Raw genomic sequence first — 14,563 nt, forward strand, 5'->3', positions numbered from 1 at the left:
TGTTGAAAAAACTGCATGAAAAGGGTTGGTGAAATGTATCTATATATACTGTATCAGCTGCTTCTGTGTGCACCACCAAAAATCAGTGCATGTCTGGGCAATACGGTTCAGGTAATGGGAAGCAGATCGCTGCCTAATTAGAAGGTAAGTTACTAAAGTGCAAAGTACTGAAAGTGTCTGAAAAGATACCTTACCTGTGTTCCCCATTTTACCAGGTAATTATTTCACTTCTCTAACAAATATTAGTAAAACCTTTTAGGAACGTTTGATTAGCTACTGTAAGCAACACAGATTCTCTATTCTCAGACAGCTTATATACTGTATAAGGAACACTGTGTATATCGCAGACTTAGGTAATTTAGAAATGATCTCTGCTACGTTGCAAAACACTGACAGTTTCACTTTGGGGCAGGTATGGTGAGATGAATCATTAACTTCTAAATCTTTTGGAGACTCCAGGGAGCAGATCTTCCAGCAGACTGTGGGGCTGATTCTCTGAAGGCAAATAGACTATTCACTTTGCAATTGCAGTAGCCCTCTGCACAGGAAATAGTGAATAAGGCAAAGTTCTGCTGACTTCCATCATTAAATCAATGAAAGCAAAAATTCTGTTTTCTTTTTTCTTATTTTCCTTGCAGGTGGTCAAGTATTCTTTGCAAATGGAACCTTCAACACATTCACTAAGCTCTGTGGACAAATTCCTCCCAGAGTGCAACTTCATTTGCAAAGTGTACCATGTAATTGTCTTAATAAATCAACCCGTGTCTTTAAACCCCCCTCTGACCCCCACCAAAAAGCATAAGAAGATGTCACTCAGGGCAGGCTCTTTTGTTTACTGCACATTAGTATGAATCCATTTGATGAGCACTACACCATTATTTGTCTTTGTAGTGACAGCTGGACAGAACCCAGAATTCTCATGGGTATTTATTGCCCCCGAATTACCTGGGAAATGTAAGAAGCCAGCATATGATTTAACTTGCCAGCAACCAATAAAACAGGACCTAAATTCCGGAAGCTGTGCCCAGAGAAAGGCCAGCAGACACCAAAAGACTAGTCACCAGTACTACCTGTTGGCTCCAAACAGCTGTTCTTTTCCTAATTACTGATGTACCATGCCTTATTTCACACTGTGGGGTAGATTTACTAAAACTGGTACACTTAGTATCTGGTGCTGCTGTGCATGGGAGCCAATCAGCTTCTAACTTCAGCATGATTGACGGCAGCAAGAGCCAATGGCTGCTGCTGCAGTTCGAGTCCCTGTGTGAAGAGGAAGCGAGGGGAGAAGAGATGCAGCTGTGCAGTGCTGACCTCTTCTCCCCTCTCTTCTCCTTCATATAGGGAAGGGGAAGCACGGGGAACTTAAAATTGTTTTTTACCTTAATGCAAGGAATGCATTAACCACTTGCCCTCCTGAGGATTTACCCCCCTTCCTGACCACGCCTCTTTTTGCTACTCAGCGCTGCACTAATTTAACTGATAATTGCGCGGTCATGAGTTGCTGCACCCAAACAAAATTTACGTCCTTTTTTTCACACAAATAGAGCTTTCTTTTGGTGGTATTTGATCACCTGTATTAATCACCTTTATTTTTCACGCTATAAACAAAAAAAGACCAAATATTTTGAAGAAAAACTATATTTTTTACTTTCAGCTATAAAAAAATATATAGTAAACTCAAAGTTAGTTATAAATTTAGGTCAAAATGTATTCTGCTACATGTTTTTGTTAAAGAAAAACCCAATAAGTGTATATTGATTGCTTTGTGTGAAAGTTACAGTGTCTACAAACTATGGTATAGATACTGCAATTTACACCATTTTTTTGCTATACAGCACTGCACTAGTTTAATGGACAATTGCACGGTCATGCAATACGATACATAAATGAAATTTACATCCTTTTTTTCCCACAAATTGAGCTTTCTTTTGGTGGTATTTGATCGCCTGTGCGTATTTTATTTTTTGCATTATAAAAAAAAAGGCTGATAATTTTGAGAAAAAAAATAATATATTGGACTTTTTGCTATAAAACATGTCTAGTAAAAAAATTGAAAAATTTTGTCATAAATTTCTGGCAAAATGTATTTTGCAACATGTCTTTGCTTAAAAAAAATCCCAATACGTGTAAATTAATTGGTTTACGTGAAAGTTATAGGGTCTACGAATGGCGGGAAAGATACTGGGATTTTTTTTTATTATACTAAAAATGGCAGCGATCAGCGACTTATGGCGGTGATCAGCGATTTATGACAGTGATCAGCGACTTATGGCGGGACTGCAGTGGACATTTTGACACTGGGGGGGAACTGACTTGGGGTCACTGACACTGTACTAATGGCACTGGGGAGGAAGGGGTTAACTTTTTTATTAAATGAAAGGGTTAACTGTGTGAAGGGAGTGTTTTACTAGTGGGTGGGGGGGTGTACTTCACAGGAACACGCTGATCCCGAGAGATAAAGTCTTCTCTCAGGTTCAGCGTGCTCTGAACTGACAGATAGCAGAGCTGCAATGTAAACACTGCAGCCATGCTATCTGTCAGTGATTACCGGTAATCGCCGACACCCGGCGGCTAATGACCCGCCGGGATCCGGTGATGGACTCCCGCTGTCGCGATCTGTGAGACGGGTAGGGCAGGCAAGCGCCTTGTGAGCGCCCCCTACCTGTTTTACAGAGCGCCGTTAAAAGACGGCTCTGTGCGCACAGGTGCCACCCTGCCGCAGTAAAAACACTGCAGCGGGTCGGCAACTAGGTTTAGTATCATTTTAAGCAAATAATCCCAGTATATATCTATAGGAAGGTGACTATTTTAGTAGAGGTTCAGGGTTGTGCTTCTGATTACTGGTGGGGCAAAAATACTGAGAAAGCAGCAGAGAAAGCTAATAAAATAGTTGCAGGGAGATCCTTGCATTGCAGATCTTTACTTACAAAGTCTTTTCCAGCAAGGAGAACAATGAGCAGTACAGCAGTGAAATCATCAAATCTCACTCCAAAACTAGTGAGAGCAGCAGTCAGAGGCAGCTGTGCCTTCAATGATCTCACTGTATATATACAGCTATGAGGCTCAAGGCACAGGAATGTTTAGGCACAGGGGGTGCACTCTATTGGTCAGGAGGGATTAAAACAAAAGGTAAATCTTTCATTGTAATGTTCAGGCACAATTGACATTTCTAGATGTTCTTTATAAGATAGTATATCTTCAGATTTTTTAACTAACTTAAAAAAAAGATATCCAGTTTGGGTTTAATTGACCTTTCAATTAAATGTAAAAAATTGTTAAAAATTTTCTAATAAGGTCTTGAATTACACATACCCAAAAACCTTTCTGCAAGTCACATCTAAGTCCATCAATATGTAGAACAACTTAATAAACAGAGAATTAAAACACACATACATATCCCAGGACAAGAAATGAAACTGATTTAATTAAAAACATACTGCAAATCTGATTATTTTTTTCTCTTCCTTTCTTGACAGAAAAACCACAGTAAAAGGAATTCAGCTTTTTACTGAAATAAGTCAGATATCAGCCCAAAACCTCCATTAAGACTTTCTGTTACATTGTCCCTTTCTGATGTCTCATCTCAATATTCTAAAACACATCACTGCCAACCTTCCATCCGTCTTACCAAGGCCCTCACCTCCTGGTGTCCACCAGGTCCGACTGCAAGGGCTGGGTTATCGATGGGCTGTTTTTCTGTTTTTTTTTTCCAAGTGCCTTCAAAGTTGTGCTTCCAATTTTGCCCCTTTTTATAGCACTCCCTCCCTGTCATGCCTCAATTATTCCGCGTACAAGTGAAGGAAAATATCACCCAGCTGGAGTATACCAGGACTAAGAATGTCTTTCCCCCCCAGTGTCTCCACCATCAGTGAAAGTTACCAAGCCAGTGTTTTGTAAATCGCAGCGTCATGTTATCCTGTTCTCAGCCCTCTGTGGGAGTTGCAGCTTGTAGCAAAGAAAAAAAATGGAAGCGAGAAAACCAAATGAAAACTGTTCTAGCTATTTATTAAAATTAAACAATAAGTTAAACTGACTGCTGTTGTCTCTATTACTATACTGTGGGGAATGGAGTGTTTTTTGCATATATTGTTTATATTTCTATGGTTGTAAAAGATATAGGTTTTTACCTTTGTGCATTCTATGCATGAAGGTAAAAAACCTTCAGTATGCTGCTCCCCCCCCCCCCCCGCAGCCCCACCAAAATTTACCTGAGCCCGATCCAGCAATGTGCATGAGAGCTGAGCTCTCACAGGTCTCTCTCTCATTGGCTGAAACACATCAGCGCTAGCCATTGGCTCCTACTGCTGTCAATCACAGCCAGGGAGGTGGTAGGAGGGGGCAGGGCTGAGCCATGTTCTTTGTGTCTCATGGACACACAGAGGCAGCTCGGAAGCAAGCATGTATGAGTGCCCCCAGAGCAAGCAGCTTGCTCTGGGGGCAGTCAGTGAGGGGGAGGGTCCAGAAGTGCCAGCAGGGGACCTGAGAAGGGGAATATTGGGCTTTTTCTGTGCAATAAGTATGATGTGTGTATTATTTTAAAGAAAAAAAACAACCTTTATAACCACTTTAAATATAGAAAGAAGGTATGGAGTATGTGTATGAATATCAATATTGTATGACAAACAGCCCCTGTCAGTTGTTGATGGAGACTATTTGCCACACAGGCTTTTGTGGTTCATGAGATAAATAGGTGGCAGTGAAAGGTTTGTAGGAAAACGCAGGGGGTAATCTCTGGCCACACCTTGTTGCCCTATGTGGTTTGTAATTTGTCTTTTCCCTGGGTTAATCAGTTGTTGGGAAAGGATGTATGCAAGCTATGATGAAACATGTCTGCAGGTCTGAAGCAGACCAAATTGTGGTGGTTTATGTAAGGATATATTTTACTTATAAAGGGCGTGTCCCTTTCCCTTAGGTGAAATATTACAGTGCCTCCAGCCGTTAAAATACGGCAAATATTTAGTGAACCAATAATTTGGACACCTTGATAATTTGATCACCACTTATTATTATACCTTGAATTCTTTTAGCCAATATGATTTCGTACCATACACACAAAATTTGCCTTATAATAGATAAATATAAAAATTTATTTATGTACAAAAATCATATATATATTAACACAAAACGCAAAAGACTGGTGATAAATGAATATTGGTACACACAATCAAAAACATATCCTACCAATGTAAGACGCAATAATAAGGTTTCTAACTAATTACATCAATATCACAATTTTTAAATGATTTGATTATTTATTAAATTTATTAATAATTAATAATTTCGAGTATCTCAAATGTTATATTCTCACAAGCCGTGGCCATAGGATTGCAAGAAGCTAGCCCTTGATATTTTATACTCTTGATTATTAATATTCAATAAATTATGAAATATGAAAAAAATTATAATATGGCAACAAACAATTTTTTTTTTACAGTAAAACAGGATCTCTCTACATATATCTAACTACCCAATATTGTTGTGATACACTAAGGTAATTTTATGATTCCACACAACAGAGAAAATAGGTAATACAAAATCAAATAAACAATCTCACCGCACCCGGCATTCAGACTAGGCAACTCTCCCGTGGATTTAGCTGGCAGTGGAACGCCTTTAGAAATGATATTATGGGGCAAGTGATAGATATTTAGTATGGGAGAATGTAGGAAGTTATAAGGATAGAGGTTTAGAAATTTAGTAAAGTTTTAGGAAGTTTGAAAGTATGGAAGAGTAGTTATTCAGAATCAGGTCTTTCTTCAGTCAGGTTTTCTTTTGCTGAGATCTTTTCTTTTGATGAGTTTTTTCTTGATGAGGTTTTTTTTTTTCTTTAAAGGTACAAGGGCTTTTATACCAACTAATCCATTGTTCTAAGATACCTTCCCACCAGGCTTCTTGATTGGCTAGTTGAGAAATGTGTGTACATAAGCTATTTCTCACCTGCCCGCCAGGTGGCGGTCATGTGTCATAGAACAATTTGAGTATTTGAGATGACTCATACCTCGGGTGGAATCTTAAGGTAATTTCAGGGATTAAATATACGTCTTTTTCCGGATATAAGTGATCATACCTATAATATTCTAAATAGGGACCATGGAATATAGGTGTATATTCAGTTATTCCTTCTTGAAATACCATCCTGTTTGTTTCCTGATAAGACATGTAACTAATGCTAGTTTATAATACATCTTACTTTCCATCATCTCAATACTCAAGTTAGTGATATATAGTTCCCATTGCTGAATATTTAGTGGTGTGTAAAACCTATCCTTTATAACATCTCATTTATAATATATTTTTGTAGTATATCTTTGTAATTATATACAGTCAATTTTTAGACTTAAATGTCCTGAATTTCACTTCTTTGTTTTAGAACCAACATTTTCTATGTGTAGGGAAAAACTCTCTGTTTGCCTGGCTCTTGTATTGGAATCACGGTAAACAACTGTTAATGCTTTCACCCTTGGTGGACAATAGTATATTGTGATAGTTTCAGAGGTCTGTTGGTTTATCACACTCTACAAGGTTTGGGTAAGCTCTCAGACAATCAGTTTGGTTCCTCTATTGTCATGTCCAGACCTTGTATATGTTTACCTGCTTATTGAAGTCTGAATAATGGTGTTTGACCACCTGTAGAACTTCAAAATAGTATTGTCTCTAGGAGGAAAAAAAAAATCCCTTCACCCACCGTCTACATCTCTCCAGCCAGATGGTCATTCGACTTTCCAACCAAGACAAATTAACCATTAACATCCGGCTATGCTGACTTGATGTTATATAGGATTATGTCTTGATAAAATCATGTTTTTGAGACATAATTTCAAAAGCCCACAACAAAATGTAGTCTCACTACTAGCCAGGAGGCTTAAAGTGATTGTAAAGGCTGAAGGTTTTTCACCTACTTGCATTCTATGCATGAATGTAAAAAACGTTCTGTGTGCAGCAGCTCCCCAATACCCGCCAATACTTACCTGAGCCCCATTGCGATCCAGTGATGTGAATGACAGCCTCGGCTGTTCTGGGTCTATGCCTCCTCATTGGCTGAGACAGCAAGCGGGAGCCATTGGCTCCCACTGTCAATCACAGCCAGTCAGCCAATGAGGAGAGAGGGGGCAGAGTAAAACTGCAGCTCCGTGTGTGAATGGATACATGGAGCAGCAGGTATCCCATACCAAGCTGCTTGCTGTGGAAGCACCCGACAGGAGGAGCCAGGAGAGCCTGCAGGGGACCCAAGAAGAGGAGGATGCAGGCTACTCTGTGCAAAAACACTGCACACAGTAGGGAAGTATAGACATGTTTGTTATTTTACAAAAAAAAAAAATGAACCTTTAGAATCGCTTTAATAACTTCTCTGTTGGATTTTGTTTTGGACTGTGACTTTTCCCTCTGCAAGGGAACCTTTTGCTTTGGGTTCTGTTTTGTTGACCAATAAACAGGGGCAGGAAGCCCTTAAACCCACTTTACACTTGGATTACCTTTCTGCGACCTCTCTGCTTGAAGATGAACCCCACAATTGATATAAATACAGTTAAAGCCTATCTAAACCCAAGAACAAAAATTTTATATATTGCAGGTTACTAGTCCATACTAGTGCATTTGTTTTATTATTTTCCAGGTTTTTTCCTTCATTTTCACCGAGTGGTTCAGTAACAAACTTCTTTTTTGTAAAACGTGATTGGGGGAAGGGGGTCTAAAAAATGAACAGGGGAGTTGGTTGGTGGGATATATCAGCGGAAGAGTTGGGAATGTTGCTGAAGATCTTAGCCCCAGAGAATTAAGAAGGGACTATGGGGTGGGAGGAGCAAGGATTTTGTCTATTAATTGTGGATGGAGCTGATAGTGTGTTAATGGTGAAAGTTCTGGTTAGGGTATTACTGTAGATATCCTTTCTCACAAAGGGTCTCGGATTATACTGTATGTCTTCTGGTGGTGATATTAGTTGGTCTGTTGTTGGGGTCTCCCTGAATGGAAAATCAATTAAATGTTTCCTGAGTGTTATTGGTATTGCTGAAGTCACTTTGGTGGACTTTTTGAAATTGAAAAAATTGTGTACTATCGACAAGACAAACTTCAATTACAAATGTAGGAAACTAGAACATGACAGAAATGCACAAGAAACAATGAGGCTTTGGGAATACAAAAGGGCCATTAAAAATCTGAGATACACTGAACCTGGCCACCAGTCCAACATCAGCATTACTAATAATAAGCAAAACACATCCAATTGGTTCTCCATTTGGAAAGACCCTTTGTGATAAATTTTGGCTGATCTATAATCAAGAGACAAAATCCCTGATCCATCAACACACCCACAATCACAAATAGTATAGAAAAAAAGCGGATTTTTTACGCACAGTGAGAGATCAAACTATTTTAAAACTATGTTAAAAAGTAACAATTTTACACATTAAAATCATACAAGACAGAATGAAAAATAAAATTCAAGACCCCCAAACAAGGAGGGGAATAGTTCCTGGCATTCCCCTTTACATCTTATATGGTTCATATAATCTTGTAAAAAGTTCTTCTTCTCAAAGAGTATCGCTTAACAATAAAAGACGAGTTTCGCCTATACGTATGGCTTCTTCAGGAAAGTAACTTCTATGTACGGAGAAGCAGTACTAATTGGGAAGCGACAGCCAGTGACAACCAGTCTGGTGGGCGGACATAGGATACAGGATTGGATCGGATACAGACTATTGTCACCATTTTCCTCTGTAAATATATTTCTAATGGTGCTATTGACATTTTCACCACATGTCGGTAACAACCCATGCAACCCATACATACAAAAAAAGACCAAAACAAATAAGTTCAGAAAACAAGTTATGTGTAATAAAATGGAATGACACGAGCAAAAAGTATTGAACACATGAAGAAAGGGAGGTGCAAAAAGGCATGGAAAGCCAAGACACCAGCTGAAATCTATCAGTAAATAGAAAGCAATCCTGCCCTTTGTCAGTGCAAATTATTAACAGCTGGTTCAGTCTCAACTGATGGCCTATAAAGGTGTCTCGTAACCAAGGTGTCACACAAGAAACATCTCACACCTTTGCAATCTTATTATAGCAAAACATTCTGTTGGCATTGGTTACAGAAGGATTTCTAAACTTCTGAATGTTCCAGTAAGCACTGTTAGGGACATAATCTGAAAGTGGAAAGAACATCATTTCACCATAAACCGGCCATGACCAGGGTGCCCCTCACAAGATTTCTGACAGAGGAGTGAAAAGAATCAGAAGAGTTGTTCAAGAGCTTCAGAAAGACCTGGAATTAGTAGGTACAATTGTTTCAAAGAAAACAATAAGCAATGCACTCAACCGCCATGGCCTGTACGCACGCTCACCACACAAGACTTTATTTATGAAGAAAAAGCATGTTGAAGCTCGTTTAAAATTTGCAGCACAACATTTAGACCAGCCTGTGAAATACTGGGAGAATATAGTCTGGTCAGATGAGACCAAAATTGAACTCTTTGGATACTGTCATACAGACCATGTTTGGAGGACACATGACACTGTACATCACCCCAAAAACACCATACCAACAGTGAAGCATGGCGGTGGGAACATCATGGTGTGGATCTGTTTTTCAGCATTCGGTACTGGCAAACTTCATGACATTGACGGAAGAATGAATTGATAAATATACAAAGACATTCTTGATAAAAATCTTCCGCCATCTACCAGGATGATGAAGATGAAATGAGTGTGGACATTTCAGCAAGACAATGATCTCAAATACAAAGCCAAGGAAACTCAATTGGTTTCAAAGAAAGAAAATAAAGCTGTCTGAATGGCCCAGCCAATCACCTGACTTGAATCCAATAGAAAATCTATGGAAAGAACTAAAGTTCATAGATGAGGCCCACAGAAAGGATTTCAGTTAGCGTGTTCAATACTTTTCCCCTGTGTCATTCCATTTTATTACACATAACTTAATTTCTGAACGTATTTGTTTTGGATTGCATGGGTTGTCACCAACATGTGGTAAACATTTCATGCCAATAGCACCTTTAGAAATATATTTACAGAGAAAAAAGGTGATGTGTTCAGTGCTTATTTTACCAACTTTAAATATAATTGTATTAGATTTACTTTTTAATTAATCTCATGAATTTAAATGAATATGCATTTCTTTTCAGCACCTATCGGCCAATAGGCTGCTTTCACACTGAGCAGTTTTTGAAGTACTTTTGCATAAAAAAAAAGGCACAAGAAAAGCTCAAGAAAAATGCATCCCTTTAAATTTAATGTATGTCTTCACACTGGTCCATTGTGCTTCCCTTGCAGTGATAAAAATCCTGCTTTCTGCATTTTTGGTGCATATTTGGCGCGTTACAAAATGAAAAAGAAACACCAAAAACGCAGCTCCCCATTGAGGCCTGGTTCACACCAACGCGGTTTTTAGGGCTTTTCGCAGAAACACACTACAGTTCCATTTAACTTGGTTTCCTATAGGGCACGTTCCCATCTATGCTCTTTTGAGCTGCTGCATTTTTGGAAAGGGTCAGGGACTTTTTTAAATGCAAATGTTGTGTTTTTGATTCAATAGGCTTTAATGGCAATGCTGCAGAAAATGCATGTAGTGCGGTTTTGACGTGTTTTCACGTATTTGCCACATTTTGTGATGCGTTTTTAATCTGCCCAGCAACAGGTTGGCCAGGAGTGTTAGATTTCCAAAACAAAAAGACATGCGTTTACAAGCGGCAGAACAACCGCCCACCTCTTGTTGTGGCGCCTGGGAGCCAAAGTGTATTTTGCCCCTAGGAACGCCTTATCAAAAATGCTGCGTATACATAAGTGCCAGCACCGACGTTTACATGTGCACAATCTTATTTTTCTAACCTCTCACCCTCCGGAGGATTCCCCCCTCCCCCTTCCTGACCAGGCCATTTTTTGCGTTATGGCGCTGCATTACTTTAACTTACAATTGCACCGTCATGCAATGCTGCACCCAAATTAAATTTACACCCTTTTTTTCCTACAAATTGAGCTGTCTTTCGGTGGTATTTGATTGCTTGTGCGGTTTTAATTTTTTGCGCTATAAGACAATTTTGAGAAAAAAAAATATTTTGGACTTTTTGCTTTTAAACATGTCCAGTAAAAAATTTTAAAAATCAAATTTTGTCATAAATTTAGGCGAAAATTCTGTGACATTTGCTAAACAAAAATCCCAATATGTGTAAATTAATTGGTTTACAGCTTTACAGCTGTGTGTAAGAGACTTAATAGTGTTAAGAATCCCCTTGACTAAAAAATGTGCCAAAATCAATATTAATGGCGGCAAAAAATTTGACAGAAGAAGGTACCAAATTTACCTCATAACAATTCATATTAATATCGGCAAAGATCCCCGACAGAAAAATGGGCCAAATTATCTCAGACATGAAAATAATGGCAGTAAGCGCTCTCTGACAGGAAAATGTACCAAATTTACCTCATAGGCATCAATATTAACCCCTTCACGCCTAAGGGAAAAAAAATCTAAATGCCTAAGCACAATTTTGCAACGTTGACATGTGTTAGAACTACTTTGTACATCCAGGTGGATTATACCGCATTTTTATCAGGACAAATTGAGCTTTCATTTGGTGGTAAATGGTAATGGATAGCTCCTGATTTTTTTTTTTATTATCAAAGGAAAACTGGCCCAAAATAGTAAAAAAAAAATAATATTTTTTTATTTAGCTGTGTGTTTCTTATTACTACCATAACCTACCACCAAAGAAAAACCCAAAATTAATTCTCCAGCTCTTGACGATCGCAGCGATACCATATATGTGTACCGTATATACTCGAGTATAAGCCGACCCGAATATAAGCCGAGGTACCTAATTTTACCACAAAAAACTGGGAAAAACTATTGACTCGAGTATAAGCCGAGGGTGGGAAATGAGGCACCCCATTATTGGTGTCAGTGGAATAGTGCCCCATCTTTGGTGTCAGTGGGAGGAATAGTGTCCCATTATTGGTGTCAGTGGGAGGAATAGTGTCCCAACATTGGTGTCAGTGGGAGGAATAGTATCCATTGGTGTCAGTGGGGGGGAGGAAAAGTGCCCCATCGTTGGTGTCAGTGGGGGGGAGGAAAAGTGCCCCATCGTTGGTGTCAGTGGGGGGGAGGAATAGTATCCCATGATTGGTGTCAGTGGGGGGTGGAATAGTGCTCCATGATTGGTGTCAGTGGGGGGTGGAATAGTGCCCCATCATTGGTGTCAGTGGGGGGGGGGGAGGAATAGTGCCCAATCATTGGTGTCAGTGGGGGGGAGGAAAAGTGCACCATCGTTGGTGTCAGTGGGAGGAATAATGCCCCATCATTGGTATCAGTGACACCAATGATGGGGCACTATTCCTCCCACTGACACTTGCTGACCCCTGTTCCAGTATGGTGCTGCTGCAGCCAGCATATGTGGTTGCAGCAGCACCTAAGCACGGCACACTTACCTGCATCTCCTTCACTCGATTTTCGCGGGGCCGCTCAGCTCCGCCTCCTCGCCCGTGATTGGCTGCCTGTGTGCCTTTCCTGAGCTACAGTTCTGGCGGGCCAATCACCGGTGAGAAGGCGGAGCCGAGCAGCCACGCGAACATCCAGTGGACGAACCGAATGAAGGAGCAGCCGCGCTTCCTGGACCGGATCGTCGTGGGACCGGAGCCAGGTAAGAGACAGCAGCCCCCTGCCCACCCCTGTACTTAGTTTCCCTTCTGTTCTGTCCCCCTGCTAGACATCTGCAGACGTTGACTTGAGTATAAGCCGAGGGGGCCGTTTTTCAGCACAAAAAATGTGCTGAAAAACTCGGCTTATACTCGAGTATATACGGTATGTTATTTGTTGTTTGTACCCGTAGTGCAGCCCAGAAACAATAGTGCACATTTTGTTTTTGTCTTTTTTTTTTTTACCTAAAACACACTGACATTGACACTGATAACAATATTTTTTTATTAAAATCCTGAACTTTGACCCTGACCTTTTGACCTTTGACCCTGACCTTGACCCAAACACTAACCCTGGCACTGAACTAGATCAAACCTTGATCTAGGTATTTTTCTTTATTTTTAATTTTATTTTTTAATATTTATTTCTTTTTTTTTTTTTTTTACAAACATTTTTTTTTTCTCTCTGTGCCAGAAGTTAAAGAGATACAATGTATAATGTATTGTATATAATGATACAATGTATCTCTCTTCTCCATTCATAGAGAGAGGAAAAAACAAGGGGACCGGGCTGTACAGTGACTGATCACTGTGATAGCCAATCAGAGGCTATCACAGAGATAATGTGACACGGAATCAGGAGTCCCAATCGTTAGAACGAGACCCGGGGCTCTCAGTGACACCTCGGTGTGCAGCGCGCTCCCAGCACAAAGACAGGTATGCAAATATGCGGCCCCATGGAAAAAAGCCCAGTTCTGTGAGGCCGCATATTTGTGTGACGTCGGCGTCAAGGGGTTAATGGTGGTAAAAACTGACAGAAAGAGGTAACAAATTTACCTATAAACGTGAATATTAATGGTGGTAAGCATTCTCTGATGGGAGAAAGTACCAAATTTACCTCAAAGACATCAATATTAACCTCTTGCCGTCCGCCTGCTGTTTATAAACGGCAGGGCGGTGGCAGTCCAGGGTCGGGTTGCCGTCCATAAACGGCACCCGCCTTTTCTAGCTGTGCGCGCTCCCTGGGAGCGCGCACCACCGTGATTCGGTGCCCGCTGTGTCCTCCGGACACAGTGAAACACCGATCGTCGGACGGGACCTCTATACGAGGACCCAATCATGTGATCACTGATTGGCCAATCAGTGATCACATGCAAAGTAGTAAGCAAGATGTCACTTCTGACATCATTGCTTACTATGTGTGAAATCTGTGAATGATCACAGAGGTCACATGGTACAAGGCTATTCACAACAGCCTTGTACCATGTGACAAGCTGTGACCACTCACAGCTCACTCAGTAATTCTCAATGACTGCAAGAATGCACACAGAGAGAAAGAGAAATGATTGCTTTTACATCCTATATGGGTGTAAAAGCAATCAGTGTAAAAAAAAAAAAAAAAATCTTCATCACCCTCCACAAGTAGTACAGTGTCACCATGGTGACAGTGTACTGCTAGGGTGACAGTATGTAAAAAAAAAAAATAAAAAAATAAAAAATAATAATATAAAAATAATAAAATAAAATGTAAAAAAAAATGTTTAAAAATTATAATTTTTGGTTATAAACTAAATTGGATTTTTTTTTTTTTTACTAAAAAAATAACGGAATACATTTTGGCTAAGATTTATGATGAAATATTATTTATTTGCAAAATTTTATTTAAAAAAACACTTTTTTTCAAAATTTTTGAACTTTTTCATTTACATAGTAAAAAAAATTAAAATCCCAGCGGTGAATAAATACCACCAAAATAAAGCTTTATCTGTCTCAAAAAAATGGTAAAAAATTCATATGGGTACAGTATTGCATGACCGCGCAATTGTCATTCAAAGTGTGATAGCGCTGAAAGCTAAAAATTGCCCTGGACAGGAAGGGGTAAAAGTGTCCAGACAGGAAGTGGTTAATAGCTGCAA

General features: G+C 39.6%; 1 protein-coding gene across 2 annotated transcripts in view; it reads left to right on the plus strand.

Moving 5' to 3' along the window:
• Positions 1-4,033, plus strand: part of ATP2A1 (ATPase sarcoplasmic/endoplasmic reticulum Ca2+ transporting 1) — a 29,752-nt gene extending 25,719 nt beyond the window's left edge. For both annotated transcript variants that reach the window (XM_089693425.1, XM_089693433.1), the window contains one exon: positions 3,477-4,033. In XM_089693425.1, the coding sequence (XP_089549551.1) occupies positions 3,477-3,490 (14 nt within the window). In that variant the 3' untranslated portion in view covers positions 3,491-4,033. The remainder of the gene's footprint in view (positions 1-3,476) is intronic.
• Positions 4,034-14,563: the final 10,530 nt, after the last annotated feature.

Source organism: Staurois parvus, unplaced genomic scaffold, assembly GCF_062004578.1.
Source record: "Staurois parvus isolate SC_StPar_1 unplaced genomic scaffold, SC_StPar_1.0 ptg000024l, whole genome shotgun sequence".
Lineage (NCBI taxonomy): Eukaryota > Metazoa > Chordata > Amphibia > Anura > Ranidae > Staurois > Staurois parvus.